Source organism: Girardinichthys multiradiatus, chromosome 8 (assembly GCF_021462225.1).
Source record: "Girardinichthys multiradiatus isolate DD_20200921_A chromosome 8, DD_fGirMul_XY1, whole genome shotgun sequence".
Classification (NCBI taxonomy): domain Eukaryota; kingdom Metazoa; phylum Chordata; class Actinopteri; order Cyprinodontiformes; family Goodeidae; genus Girardinichthys; species Girardinichthys multiradiatus.
This window is the reverse complement of record NC_061801.1, coordinates 35581947-35597533: the sequence shown is the minus strand read 5'-3', so window position 1 is coordinate 35597533 and position 15587 is coordinate 35581947. Positions and strand designations below refer to the sequence as shown.

Below are 15587 nucleotides of genomic sequence, written 5' to 3'. Positions count from 1 at the left end.
TGAGAATGTTTTTGTCTGTATAACTGCCTCCATTTGTATAGCAAATGTGCTTACAATTCAAATGGTATCATTGCCGTGATCCACCTGAATTTTGTAATCTTCTGCTTTCTGTTGTTGCCAGTAATTGTACCCCTAGTGGGTGCCAGCTGACTATTTCTACATTGTTATATTAAAGCTTACCAGTCTGCCATTTTGCTTAGGTTTAACATATAAACAATGACGGACGTGACAACAATAACATAGCTAGGAATACATCTGGAATACAAACATCCTTGCTCCTCGAGGTGCATTTTTGAATAGTCATTATTCTTAATGTTTTCCCAGATCAACTTCAGTGTCACAGGTAGGAGGAAGCAAGAGATGAGCAGGCACAATTTAGACAAATCATATAGAACAGGTTTAAAGTGAAATATAAAGCACCTTTTCTTTGATAATGTCAATATCATTTTGGTACGAGGCTGATTAGAAGTTAAAACGCAAGATTTAAGTTTATCCCTAACAAAACACAGGGATTCTTCTTAGGGAGCGATTTAAATATCAGTGTTTGTTTTTTGATAAAGCTTATACTTAGAGTGGCTTATGTTATCACTCTGCTACATTCTCTTACTACTCTCCAATTTTGCATTCTTTGTTGTTATTATAGCTTTTAACTTTATGTTCTCTTTGTTTCCTCTCCTTCTAGAAGCTACTCCTGGCTTGGCACTGTGTTTAGCCGTGACACCTTCCTGGAGGGGGCACTGGCTGAGCTACTGCTGCCAACAACATAATGTTCTCCTTCTATAGATGATACACTTGGTCCTGCCTTTCGGTGTTTAACCCTGTCTCTCTACAAGACTAAGCTATTGGCTTTTACTGCAACTAACCATATACGCTCTTTAACACTCTAAACTTGAAAACTGGCACAGTTTTCCTTTTTTTCTCCAAGATGAAGCCACCAAAGAAGCTCATACTGCCTTTAATGTTTTATTTTTCTTTCACATAGAAAGTACTCCTGGATAGGTGTGTCTGTGTTTCTTATTTGTGTGTGTATGCTCCTTCTTCCCAAACCCCCAGTCGGTCACAGACTATGGCTATACTGTACAGCAGTTGCACTCAATACTTGGTCAGGGCTCCTATAGCATGAATTACTGCGCCAATGCAACCTGGCATGGTGGTGCAGTCTGTGGCTCTGCTGTGATTTAAAGAAAGCCCAGTTTGCATTAATATCAGCATTCATTTCATCTACTTATTTGGATCTGGTGTCTCTCATCTTCCTATCTACCATATCCTATAGCTTCTCTTCTGAATATGAAAAATAAAACCAGCATCTTCATACAGTGCCTTGCGAAAGTACTCGGCCCCCTTGAACTGGTCAACCTCTTGCCACATTTCAGGCTTCAAACATGAAGATGTAAAATTCTAATTTTTTGTGAAGAATCAACAACAAGTGGGAAACAAGTGGAGTGGAATGAAATTTATTGGATGCGTCAAACTTTTTTAACAAATAAAAAATTTAAAAGTGGGGCATGCAATATTATTTGGCCCCTTTACTTTCAGTGCAGCAAACTCACTCCAGAAGTTCAGTGAGGATCTCTGAATGATCCAATGTTGTCCTAAATGACTGATGATGATAAATAGAATCCACCTGTGTGTAAACAAGTGTCCGTATAAATGCACCTGCTCTGTGATAGTCTCAGGGTTCTGTTCAAAGCACATAGAGCATCATGAAGACCAAGGAACACACCAGGCAGGTCCGAGATACTGTTGTGGAGAAGTTTAAAGCTAGATTTGGATACAAAAAGATTTCCCAAGCTTTAAACATCCCAAGGAGCACTGTGCAAGCAATCATATTGAAATGGAAGGAGTATCAGACCACTGCAAATCTACCAAGACCCGGCCGTCCCTCTAAACATTCATCTCGAACAAGGAGAAGACTGATCAGAGATGCAGCCAAGAGGCCCATGATCACTCTGGATGAACTGCAGAGATCTACAGCTGAGGTGGGAGAGTCTGTCCATAGGACAACAATCAGTCGTACATTGCACAAATCTGGCCTTTATGGAAGAGTGGCAAGAAGAAAGCCATTTCTCAAAGATTTCCATAAAAAGTCTCGTTTAAAGTTTGCCACAAGCCGCCTGGTAGACACATCAAACATGTGGAAGAAGGTGCTCTGGTCAGATGAAACCAAATCTAACTGTTTGGCCACAATGCAAAACGATATGTTTGGTGTAAAAGCAACACAGCTCATCATCCTGAACACACCATCCCCACTGTCAAACATGGTGGTGGCAGCATCATGGTTTGGGCCTTCTTTTCATCAGCAGGGACAGGGAAGATGGTCAAAATTGATGGGAAGATGGATGGGGCCAAATACAGGACCATTCTGGAAGAAAACCTGTTGGAGTCTGCAAGAGACCTGAGACTGGGACGGAGATTTATCTTCCAACAAGACAATGATCCAAAACATAAAGCCAAATCTACAATGGAATGGTTCACAAATAAACGTATCCAGGTGTTGGAATGGCCAAGTCAAAGTCCAGACCTGAATCCAATAGAGAATCTGTGGAAAGAGCTGAAGACTGCTGTTCACGAATGTTCTCCATCCAACCTCACTGAACTCCAGCTGTTTTGCAAGGAAGAATGGGCAAGAATTTCAGTCTCTCGATGTGCAAAACTGATAGAGACATACCCCAAGCGACTTGCAGCTGTAATTGAAGCAAAGGGTAGCGCTACAAAGTATTAACGCAAGGGGGCCGAATAATATTGAACGCCCCATTTTCAGTTTTTTATTTGTTAGAAAAGTTTGACACATCCAATAAATTTCACTCCACTTCACGATTGTGACCCACTTGTCGATTCTTCACAAAAAATTTGAATTTTATATCTTTATGTTTGAAGCCTGAAATGTGGCAAGAGGTTGAAAAGTTCAAGGGGGCCGAGTACTTTCGCAAGGCACTGTATATCTATTCATAAAGTGATAGTGGTCTATTTTCTGCTAGACAGCTGCTTCCACTTTAGACTTGATAAGTGTACCTTTTACCAACCTTTTTCCTTCCACTCAACTTTCCATTAATAAGCTTTGATACATTACTCTGAACTGCCAGGTGGGACATCTTTAGGAAAGCCTTTTTATGGTTTACCCTTTTTATGAAGGCCATCAATGACTGTTTGCTGGACTAAAATCTATTTTCCAGGTGTTATGTAATATTTTAATTAAATGGAAACTGTATTTTGGCTTTTCATAGATTTAATCTTCAAATTTCACAGAAATAATTGCTTGAAAATTCAATCTGTGTAAAATTCCTTAATAAAATAAGTTTCACTCCAACAAATTTCTGATATCAATTATATTTTTGATAATGTATTAGAAAGTACCTCTATGGGTAAATGCATCAGGTTAAATATGTTGGAATTTAAATTTCAACTTGGAATGTTTTTAAATGTTATTTTAACTGGATGAGCCCAAGCTTCATGGTTCATGCCAAATGCGACACCCCTGCAGGTGTCCAAATGTTTCTCCACTTGGTAACTTGATTGCAGGGAAGCTGGTAGTGACGTGTTTACCACTTTCAGCTTCCCACATCCAACCATAGCAAATGTCACTTTGCCCCTCCAGTTAAAACTTTAGACCTCAACTTTTGCACTGATTTAAAAAATGAAATCAAAGCAAATCCTGAGCCCGGAATCTGACCTCGGTCTGAATGTACTTAAGCCAAAGTGACTCTCACACCCCGGAGCTACTAAAAAATTGAGAAAATGTGTTGATATAAATGCATGGATGCACGGCCAGCCACATTTAACAGACACGAGAGAGTGGGATATTTGCCTTCTGCAACAGTGAGAAGTTTAGTTAGCGAGTAGAGAGAAACATGGGAGACACACACTGACCTGCCAAATGAGGGGGGCAAGTGACGATCACAGCCCTGCACAAGAAGGTGTCGTTGGTGGTCATGACCCTGGCCCACTCTGCATCCTGTGGAAACAGAAAGAAATACATTTTCATTTTATGAAAGATTTACCAGTAAAAGCAATCTCGTTTGATGTGGCGGAGAAGCTTACAAGAGTAATTTGCTATGAGATAGAATAAATAATCAATCATACGACATATGTGCAGAGCTGGGGTTATATATACACTTAAAGGTAAAAACTATTCAACATGTCAATGTTTTCTCAGTACATATATTTCTAATACTTTTATTCACTTGAAATTCAAAATGGATGTTGCCAGCGACCCAAGTAAATCCACGCAGAAGAAGAAGAAAAGCTAATTAGTTTAAAGCTGATTGTTGGATAAATATTTGATAAAAGTTTGGAAAGACAAAGGGAATACATATTGGACATAAATACAGAAATGTATTAAATACTTTGTGGAAAAGCTTTTGTTACCCCTGTATGGAGAACCTAGTCACATTCATTGCTTATGTGTGATTTTGACCCATTTTTCCATAAAAACTTTAAATCATAAAGGTTCTGGGGATCTTTTCAAAGCAATATGATCTTTAGTTCTTTCCATAGATTTTTCACTGAATATAAGTCAGGTGATTGACTCGGCCATTGTACTAGTTTGACTTTCTTTCTGTAAATCCAATTATAAAACTGTGTGTTTGGAACTATTGTCTTCTTTAAAAATCCACACTTGTTTCACAATCAGATTTTTATCAAGAATGTCCTGGTGCATGTCTCCATTCATCCTTCCTTCAACTATATGAAGGAAACAGTAAGATATGAATTACAAAATAGAAGTTAAAAGAAACGGACTTTTGAAAAAATATGTGATTGTGTCCTCAACCAGCAGTTTCAGTTGTTTTGAGATGTTTATGTTTTTCTCTAACTGGGGAACTTGTCTTGACATATGAAGATCAACATCTGTCTTATTTCAATGCCATGTTCTTGATTTTCGAAAATTTGGTACTGCAATAAAAGATTAGCTTCATCAGAGCTGCCAATGAGCATGGATACTGCTTTTAAAACCAGAATCATTCAAAGAGAAAATGTAATTTATCAGAGTGTAAATAAACTGCTTCTAAAACTCTATGCTTGATTCTGGCTCATCCTGTGTTTAGATGAAACTCCATATGGATGTAGGCCCTAAGTTGCACAAAGTGGACAGCAGGAGTTGTCTGTGTTTCCCTTCATTGTGTCAGTTGAAACTGTCAGCTGACCAGGAGGAAAAAAAAGACTGCCACAAGCCTGCCTTTGTGTTCAGCAAACAGCATCAGTTGATATCAACTGCCGTGGACTTGATTTGGACCAAACTGTCATGCTATGTGGTCATATTTAGTCCAAATGCCCCAAACATTTCAGTTATTGTGTTGGGGACTTTCATCCCACCCCTTTTCAACTATAGAACTTTCACATTTTCAGGTAAAGACGATCCAGATAGGATTAACTTTATACGTCCTCCATTTTTACCCCCTTCCTCCAAGCGATAAAATTAATCGATAGATTAAATAAATTGGTGACGTGCCTTCATTGAAAATTATATCATCATCACCTTAGATACTTGGGTAGCTGATTAATTAACTATTTATGATAAACCATATTTCTCTAACTGAATGCTATTCATGTTATTATGCTATGCAAATTATCCCAATTAGCATCATCCTCCTCAGTCAGGCTGGTAGACAGCATGTATTGCAAGACTCCTGCTGGTTGACTTCTTGTTGATTCCCCACACAGGATGAAAAATAAATGACTGAACGGAGCTTGCAGTACTTTCTGAATGAATCACATGCTGTGAATCACAGTTACAGCCACTCTTTTCAATTTTTGTTGACAACAAAAATATTTATTAGTTCCGTGTGTGGTTGCCTTGGTCGGAGAACATCTTGGTTCAGCTAAACAGACAAGAAATGAGGGGAGAGAAGAGAGGAAGGCATGCAGCAAAGGTCCCAAAGTCAGGAACCAAACCCCAGAGCAGCTGAATTAATTTAGTTGTTCTGCGTGGTCCAAGTTAGTCTATGGTACACAAAGTTTCAGGTTTTCCCCTGCAAATCAACCAAGGCTTCATGGATGGTTCTGTGTAATAATCTATTTGAATGCAAAGTTAAGTTCTGAGGCAGACATCTAATAACTCCAGGGACTGAAAAATAGTTTTGATGAGGAAAATGAACAGACATTTCTCTGCCAAGTGAAACTTTCCTCATCTTCATGGAGAATTCCATGGTGTTTTGAGGTCAGAAAGGATATATACACTCCAGTATGTTCCGGGCCTGCCTCAGGGTGCAATTTGCCTGAAAAACCTCCAAAGCAAAGCATCCTAAGCAGATGCCTGAACTACCTCATTGGCATTAGTAATGACCACTCCAATCTTCTAACCTCATCAACAAGACTGGGTCTAGTCACCCAACTAAGGAAGCTCTTTCCACTGACCCAGGATATCATCTTTTCAGTCATGATCCATATCTTATCTGTTATAAAAGCGGGTTGGACTGTACACTTATCAGCTACTTTCAGGCTGTACAACAGCTTGTTAACACAAGCCAATCACATGGCTGCAATGAGTAAAAAAACATTCTAATGTATAGCAGGATAATGCACCATGTCACTAACTTCAAATCATCTCAAACTGGTTGTTTGAACATCACAATGAGTTGTACTCCAACGGGCTCCACACACAGCATATCTAAATCCGGTAGAGACCTTTGGGCTTGAATGTGCTGAAACATGGGTGTTCAGTCGACAGATGTCTGATGCTATAATGTCAATATGGACCAAAATCACAGAGGAATATTAACAACACCTTTTTGAAACCATGCCACAAGGAGGTAAGGCAGTTCTGAAGGCACAAGGGGTCAAACCCTGTTAAGACAACGTGTGCCTCATTAGCTTCCACCACATGGATTTAGAGTCACTATTATTATGACAATGGTATGTTGTTTCAGTTTTAAATGCATCATGTCATTGTTCTGCATGGTCTTTCAACAACACCATCCAGGGTGTAAACACGACCTCCCCAACTGGGAGGGCTCTTGTCCGTGTTCCACTTTAGCTGATCTAAAGTGGAAACTCTAAAACGCCTGTGGCTGTGAGTGTCAGTGTGAATGTGTTTCTCCATCAATAAGTGTTAGCACTTTTGATAGACGGGCAAAATGTCAAGGTTCTGCCCCGCCACTCAACCAGTTCATGCTGGACGGCACACTAAAAGGCTTCAAGTGACCTTGGACATAGAAGGATATGGAAAACACATAATACATGGTTTTTCAGGCTTCACTCTTTTTCTTGCATAGTTCAAAAAGCAATAAAACTGCAGCAAATTGTCAGTGACTTGAGAGTTGTCTTTAAACAGGATACATTTTCTACTTTAAACAACAATTTTTACTAATCTGGATTTTGAAAGAAAGCTAAATAAATTTTTTATTTGCATTTTCCTAATCTCTATGTAACCTCTAGGGATTTTTTTAGGTAGCCCATCAAGCTGTATTACCTACTCAAATTAAAACAAGTTTGTTCTTTCTGACCAAACTTAAGAACACAAGGTTCAAGTTTGCAGGTATTGTTTCTGCACTGCTCTCTCTTTCTTTTTTTATTTAAGATTTTCTTAGGAACTAGTGACCTTAATTGGACATGTAGCAAATAGCCTGGAATGCCCTTAAAACCCTCACCAGAGCAAAAGGCCGTTTATTCTTTAAGGTCATTGCTAATGTCTTACCATCTTGGCATTGTGTTAACACACACCGTAATGCTTCAGACCAGCAAACTGACAAAAACTGTCAGTGCAGCTATCAGCTTTTTTTTCACTGAAACCTGATGGAAAGGGAAAGGGTGTACTTAGTTGTTTTTTTTTTTTCTATGGCTGAATATTTCACTTACACGTTAGAAGAATGTTGCAAAAGTTCCATGCAAGTCATTCTGTGCATTGGTGCCTTTAGAGTGACAGGCACCATTTACTCATGAAGTACAGTATTTAATTCTGAGTTCTGTACAACATAACATGTAAAATGTTTCATGTTTTAAATTAGGTGAACAAATAAATGCATTAATAGCCAACATGACGTGCAGATAATAATCTAATATTGATGGGGTCCACTGCACTTATCCCTTTGGTCTCTCAGCTGTGGACGAAGGAGAAATTCAGGCGGAACTGAGAGAGGCTTCAGATGAGACAGGCCGTTTCCCCAGTGAGGGAGCCGTTATCTCAGTGTCACTCCTCATCAGTCCCCCAAGTGAGATGTTACTGTACTCTACCTGCCATATGGCCATCACAGCAGAGCCCAGCCGAACATTCTTCCAGCCAACCCGCTGTGCCAGACATTCAGAAAGTTGTTGGGTGCCTCCCTGTGGAGAAACAGATATGACGCCATGAGTCAGGCTTGACATGGTGTACATTAATGCCCATTCCTGGACCTAAGAAGGGATTGTGAAATGCTTTACACATTATGGATGGACATAGAGATTTCAGTATTTAAAAGGCATAAATCACAGTTTTTAAAACTTTGCTATTTTAGTTGTGTTTGGGGTTGTTGTAGTATTGCAGTTGTATGTATTTCCATGTTAGAAATCAAGCTAGCCTACGTTAAAAGTATGAAAGAAAAAAGGGCAAGCACAGACAGCAAAAAATGCAGCCCAAAGATGCTGAAGAGTAAAGATGTTACGTTTGAAACACTGAATTCAGGCTTCAACATATAATACAATGGCCGAGTAGTGACAAATGACAAAACTAGTGATTCCAAAAACCCCAACTTAAGTGAAAATGTATATGGCTATTCACCTAATGAGTTGGAGGAAGTCATGAAAACTGTGGCTTAACTATGATCTATAAAACTGGCACATTATCTTGAGATTTAAATGTGCTATATGACAAGCCCCGTCACCACAGTGGCAAATAGCTGCCACTGTGGTGGAAGAATTCAGGTAGATGTGAAAGTTCAGTCTCAAGTCAGTCTCAAGATATAATTTTTGTGCCTGTTCTGTCCCACACTGTTATACTGATGTTTGCAGGGGTCAGCCTTGACATTCCTCCAAACAACCGTCTAAAAGGTATGCTTTATACTGTGTAAAACATGGCAGTAGTGAATGGAATCAGCTGAAAATTTCACTTTACTACACCCATCAGTCTGTGTTTTACTGTGGGTTAACTTGGACATTATTTAACCTGTCACACCATATTAGTTCATTTGCAGATGGCTTTCTCAAAACACAAATAAAGATTCACATCAAGCTAATCCTACTAATGATGATGGAAGGAAGTGAATTCAAAGTACCGATTTACTGTAGCAATCATACACACTCTCACTCATTTGGCTCAGACACAAAGAAAAAAACAATGACTTGGATAATTATTGTGTTTAAATAAAACAGAGAGCAAATACTTATTTGCACAATACACAGATCAGTTGTACAGAAAAAGTTAAAATCACTGCAAAAAGACACTCTTCTCACTTTAGAAACATTTCACTAACAAACAACCCCCACGTAATCTGGCTGCTGACTCCACAAGAGCCATATGACCCATCCCTACTCACAAATCCAACTATTTTAGAACCCAGATTCAAGTTTCTAAGAAACTGATTTTTGGGTTTTATTAACCATAATCAACTAAATCTATCCAGTGTCTATATTCGCTAATAGTTTACAGGCACACCCCGGACAAGTTTACAGTCTTTCACAGAGCAACGCAGAGACATCTGAAGGCAAATTAGAGTAAGCAATTAATCTAAAAGTCACGTTTTTTGGACTTTGGGAGGATGCTGGAGCACCTGGAGAGAAATAATAATCAAAATGAACACAAATATAGACTTGAAACATATCATTCTGTGTCAAGTAATCACATATGAGCTTTAATTTTTGAAGTAAATACTGAATTAATGAAGTAAGTAATAGTAAAGTATATTTTTTCCACTATTTAAGATGCATTATGCATATATATGGTGGGTGGTGTTACTCTAAACACTTATTTACATTAAAAAAGTGTGTTTTACGATCAAAAAAATCTTTTTAAAAATCTGGAAAGGCTATGTTTACTTTATGTTTGATACTTTCACACCTTTTAGATTTTCTTGGTGTAAAATATGGTGATATCTGAATTGTATTGAAGATATAGTTTAGATTTAGACATATCCAAATCAGGAAAAAGGAATAAGAAAATAGATAAAATACTACAGGTTTAAGCTGGCTTTTCTATTGTGGGACCAACAGTACTACATCTGCTCCTGATGCCATTTACAGTATCACTCTCACTACCTATCGGGCTGTTTCCATGTTTCTTCAGGGCATATCTGGAATTGAATCATAAGAAAGCTGCTGTGAGTAAAAAAAAGTGGAATCGAAAAAAAAAAGCCTTTTAGAGTGGTTTGAACCAAAAGCCGTGCTGCCATTTTCTGAATGACCTTGTTAATCCATTCGTTCTCACTGGTTTCTGCCCATTTCTATACAATTCTATAACACAGTGAGTGGAGAGAAGGCTCACGTGTGAGAGCAAAAACTCAAATTACAGAGGGAAGACACAGAAAAGTAGCAAAAACCACAACAAGTCCAGAGCCAGAAGTGTTGAGATGTTCTAAATTAATGTTTAAGGGCCAAAGAAAAGTTGCATGTTCCCTGAGACATGGCACGAGCTGAGCAGACTGTGATGAAGGGGCTTAGTTTAACTGAAGTAACGAGAGAAAATTGCAACAGAGTATCATGGGGAGATGTGAGGGATCTACCTTTATCTTGAACTCCTGAGCACAACCAGGAGTGCTCTCCAGAAGAGCCAGGAGCCCTCCAGCTGCAGCAGCATACATGAGGAAGAACAGAAAGGACATCTGGCAAGGTTCCACACCAAAGACGGACCTGCTACACACTCCTATTTGTTCCTTCATTTCTGCCACAGAAGAATGGATGAACACAGACATTCAGTATCAGAGCCATTTCTGTGCTACAAGTTGCAAAAACAGCACAAAATAAGCCACTGTTCCATGTGAGAAGGCAACCATTACCTGTGATCATCTTGTCACATTCGAACTCTCTCTTCATTGTTAAGTTAATAAATTCAACACCGCAGACTCATTTCTTTTAACAAAAACATCTAATCAAGACTTCTGAGGCCAGGTTTCGCTTCACATTAACAGATGGATACCTCAGGAGAAGGTACAGGCAACAATGAAAGCAGCAAGCAGTAAAACAATGGGCCCCACAAAAGGAGGCTACAGTCGAAGCAGAGGTTACAGGTTCAAGTCCCAGCCCGTTGTTCTTTGCTGCATGTCTTCCTCTCCCTCTCTCCACCCCGTTTCCTGTCGGTCAACTCAGAAACTATTATTATTATTTTAAAAACTATGAAGCCAACGTAGTAGAGATGTTTTACCCACCCAACCAGAGACTTTTTCACAATCAGTGAAAGCACTGTAGCTAAGTGCTACCTGGTTGTCGTGACAACACTCTTCAGTGTAGAAATTGTTACTGAGTGAGGAATACTCAAAATTAGCTATTTTCAGTATCAGTGAGGTGTTTACAAATGAAATCAGACAACGCCCAGAGATGCTATTTAAATGGTGAACTATTCAGTGATGGAGCCATGTCTGCTGTTCTTTTTCCTGATACTACGGATGGAGCAAGTATGCGGTAGATGATGGTGATAATTCAGCAATTTCGACTTTCAGCTCAAAAAGCAGCCATCTACCACAGGATGTCAGTTCATATCTATCTTGGTCAGGTGTGTCGAATTTCTCGAGGCCATCTTCACCACCACTAATCAAAGGAAACTTATAGGGAGAAGGTTAAAGATGGTTAAACTGAAACTGACCTTGGGTCCAAGCATTTTTCTCAATGTAGGAATGCAGAGTCATGCTGTCCAGCTCTGCCGCGTTGGGAGTTCTAAGCAGATCCTGAACACACACCGTTCTGCACAGCCTGTTAATCTGAACAGAGGGTGTAATCAGCACATGGAGATACTGTGGTGCCATCAGAGTTTACACCAGGATGCTCCAAAGAATTGTGACTGTAAAAGTGTCACTGAAATTTCCACGATATCCTTATGTTAGTAAGGACTGAATTTTCCCTCCGAGAGTTAGGATTTATTCAGTGGAAAATACCACCCACATGATTCTGGTGTCTCACCTTCCACAGTAGCTGGGAGAAGTCCAGGAGCAACAGAGGAGACAGAGCGGGGATGCTCGTCCGGTACATCCGCACTTTGCAGGTGGGCCCACCCACATGAAGCACCTTTTTCCCGACATTGAACTGTGGATACACCTCTAAGCCCAAATCTTTTATGAGCTCCATAATGTGTGTTTGGGTGCTGTGTAGGAAAAAAAGTGAGTTTTAAAAACTTTATGAACTTTATGAATCTATATAAAAAACTACCTCAGATAACACTGGGGCAAATCCTTGAACAAATATAATAAAGTTGGTAAAAAAAAAAAAGAAATTGCCATAAAAGAACTTCTCAAATTCTCCACAACTTTTTAAAATAAAAGTCATGACTCTCAATACCAGCAGAAAATAGAACTGTTTTGCTTTAAATACAGTGGAATGTGAGGTGAATCTCAACAAATAACATCCTTCAGTCCCTTTATGTGGCTGCTTCCATGAAGACGAACTTTTCTGACATCCACTTACCATTTGTAACATCAAATCCACAGATTTCTATGTGGTTTACTGATATTTTATGCGATGGACCAACACAAGGTAGGGCATATTTGTGAAGTGGAAGGCAAATGATACATGGCTTTTAATACGTTTGACCAATTAAGGCATGAAATGTGTGATGAGCATTTGTATTCAGCCGCCCTGAATACAAATGATCATTTTGTAGCACCCCCAACACTTTGAATAGCCCATTCTAACACATGAGTATGCATTGAGATAAAATATTCCACTGCGGTGTTGGCTATATGTTTAGCTTCCCTATCCCTGCTGAAGAAAAGCATCCCCATACCATCATACAGCCACCATCATGCTTTACTCTGGGGATGGATATACAAAGTACAGAACACATAAGATTCATTTAATATGAACAACTTAATTTATTTCAGTAATTCAATAAAAAAAAAAAAAGGTTATGTATACTGTTTATAAAAGTCAGTGAAAACAAAGAGAAATTCACACATTTAGTTTTGTTGATTTTGATTATTTTGGATTACAGCCAACTGAAACTTAGAACTCTGGTTCTTAGCAAATTATTACATAAGAGTAATTAAAATTGACTTTTTAATACAAAAAAAAAAGGTTATTTAAGTCCCAAACGATTGGACAGTTTTGCAACATACAGTCACCGACCCAAAACCCATTCAAGAGTTTGGGAAGAAATGCGTTATTGCAGACTGTGGCTGGAGTCACACTCAGCCACAAGCAAGTTGGATTATATTTCACTCCGCTCTTGCTCCAGACTCTGGAACCTTCATTTTCAAATGAAATGCAACATTTATTTCAATCTGAAAAGAGGACGTTGGACCAATGAGCAACAGTCCAGTCCTTGTTCTCCTTAGCCCACTCCTTAGTTCAGGAGTGGTTTAACACAAGGACACTTACAGCCCTTGTTATGTCTGCATGTGGCGACTCTTAAAATAATGACTCCAGCCACAGTCTATACTGTGAATTACTCGTAATCTCTTGAATTGGCTTTGCTTTATAAGTCAATCAAAGCTGAAGCTTCTGCAGGTTTTTTTCACACTTCTTTTTCCTTCCACTCAACTTTTAATTAATATACTTGAATAGAGAAACAGTGTAGCCTCCAGGCAGCTTGTTTAGGAGTAGTCTTTTGTAGCCTACCCTCATTGTGGAGGGTGTCAGTGACTGTCACCTAAACAACTGTCAGAAGAAAATCTGCAGTCTTCCCCATGATTGTTTCAGCCATAACATTAGTATATAATTCTTATGTGATATTCACATTTTCAGAGTTCTCAAAGTTTTTTTTGTTTTGTTTGTTTTGCTCCTGAAATAAATGTATTTTTTTAGATTATGTTTAAATTTATGGGGATACATCTGTAATGGTTGAATGTGGAATCATCTACAGCATTCTTAGTCAAGAGTTCTTATATAATTGTGCAATTAGTTGCCTAATCTGTTTGTGTGATGGATATTGATGCTCCTTAATCCCCACTTTGAGTCTTCAAGGGCTTTATTATTAGCTGCTCACCTCTTATCTATTTCTAATGGTCCCAGGAAACTGGAGACAACCAGCTCCCTTTTAGCTCGCAGGTGTTAAATCCTCTCATCTTTATTCTGTCTGATCTGACTTAATTATGGATCGAGAAAAAAAGTCCCATGTGTGACTTTAATTACCTTCCGACCCACTGTCCTCCAAAGTCCCAGCGATCAGCACCGCCGGCTGCTGGGATTTCAGAGGACACGGTGCGACCTCCCACTCGATCTGACAGAAACACAGCAGACATGAACTGCACAAGTCACTATAAGGCTTCACTTTCCTCCAGGATGCACTGTTCCTAACCTTTTCCCTCCAGGATCAGGATTTTCAGCTTGGCGTGCCGTTTTCTGAGCAGATGAGCCGCACTCAGCCCAGATAGTCCGGCTCCGACTATAACAACGTCCCAGATGTCGGCCGTCATGTTGGAAGTTCAGGTAAGTTCTTTTTAGGTCCAAAAGTTAAGAACAGCTGTCAGCGCTAAGGGCTGACGTTATACGCAGCCGAAATGCTGATTGGTTGAAAGTTTTCCGAACCCGGAAGGCGACAGAGTACTGGGTCTACTCCTTAGCAGTAAGCCGCTTTCTAACCCGGATCGAGGGAGGAGTTTTCATCTAAAAAAAAGACAACGAAACGTTTTCTGGCTTAAGGAGATGTGGCCTGACACCAAGGATGACTTACTAGAGCGATCTGTTAAGTTTATAATGCTATTGACTGTTGACATTACACATCTATTAGGGAAAACATTATGCAAGTGAAGTGATTGATCCAGATAGTCTCTTCAGTGGCACCTCTTGCACTCAAAAAAATATTTTTGAATTGCATTATGTCGGTGGAGAACAACTAAGATTTGGTGATTGATCCTAAGAAGCTTATTCAAACTATCAACTTATCAAAACCAGTTTTAGTCTCTAGGATCGTGCAAATAGCCTCCTTTATTTATCTATATTGATAACACTTTCAGTCAACAGGCTTTTGATTGAAATGCTTTATTTATTCATTTTTAGTCAGATTGAATTAACTTCAATTTATTCTGATCTCAACATTTGAGATCAGATATTTAACTACACTGTATAAAAAGTAAGTAGTCTCTAGTCTTAATGTCTGGTAATAAATAAGACTAAACATTTCACTGTTTTAGGTCAGGTGGGATTACCAACATTATTCATATTTGCCAAGTGTTAGAATAACAACAAGGTTTGTAGAATGATTTTTTTTAAGTCTTTATCATAATTCAGATGTTTACAGTTCATACATGGTCTTGAGATTTGGTAGAGTTGCCCATTAAATTAGCAGGTAGCAATTAAAGTGACCGTTTTTAGCAAGAAAGTGTGCCTTGACACAAAGAATTAATGGTTCAGGAATGATTTGAGATGAATCAAAAACAACTTTGAGATGTTAAGTTATAATCCAAAGTCCTCAGACCTCAATCCAATTGAACATCTGTAGGACTTGGTCGAAAAACAAGCACAATCCATGGAGTCCCCACTGACATTTTACAGGATTTAAGGGATCTGATGCGAACACCCTGGTGCCAGATACCGCA

At 39.0% G+C, this 15587-nt stretch overlaps 2 protein-coding genes across 5 annotated transcripts in view; one reads left to right on the top strand and one right to left on the bottom strand.

Annotated features, from left to right (window-relative positions):
• Window positions 1-15587, bottom strand: part of si:ch211-127i16.2 (probable flavin-containing monoamine oxidase A) — a 105296-nt gene that overhangs the window by 75962 nt on the left and 13747 nt on the right. The window contains exons 1-7 of one of the 4 annotated variants that reach the window (XM_047372626.1): window positions 14348-14538; window positions 14182-14269; window positions 12016-12196; window positions 11702-11816; window positions 10626-10783; window positions 8167-8256; window positions 3868-3952 (exon numbers count right to left, since the gene is read on the bottom strand). In XM_047372626.1, coding sequence (XP_047228582.1) covers window positions 3868-3952; window positions 8167-8256; window positions 10626-10783; window positions 11702-11816; window positions 12016-12196; window positions 14182-14269; window positions 14348-14465 — 835 coding nt within the window. In that variant the 5' untranslated portion in view covers window positions 14466-14538. Of the gene's footprint in view, window positions 1-3867; window positions 3953-8166; window positions 8257-10625; window positions 10784-11701; window positions 11817-12015; window positions 12197-14181; window positions 14270-14347; window positions 14539-15587 lie in introns of those variants that run through there. The other 3 variants (XM_047372625.1, XM_047372623.1, XM_047372624.1) reach the window with 3 other exon arrangements.
• The window catches only part of LOC124872519 (coxsackievirus and adenovirus receptor homolog), a 38358-nt gene continuing 37111 nt past the window's right edge, over window positions 14341-15587 (top strand). Inside the window, exon 1 of the mRNA XM_047372636.1 lies at window positions 14341-14478. Coding sequence (XP_047228592.1) covers window positions 14452-14478 — 27 coding nt within the window. The 5' untranslated portion in view covers window positions 14341-14451. The remainder of the gene's footprint in view (window positions 14479-15587) is intronic.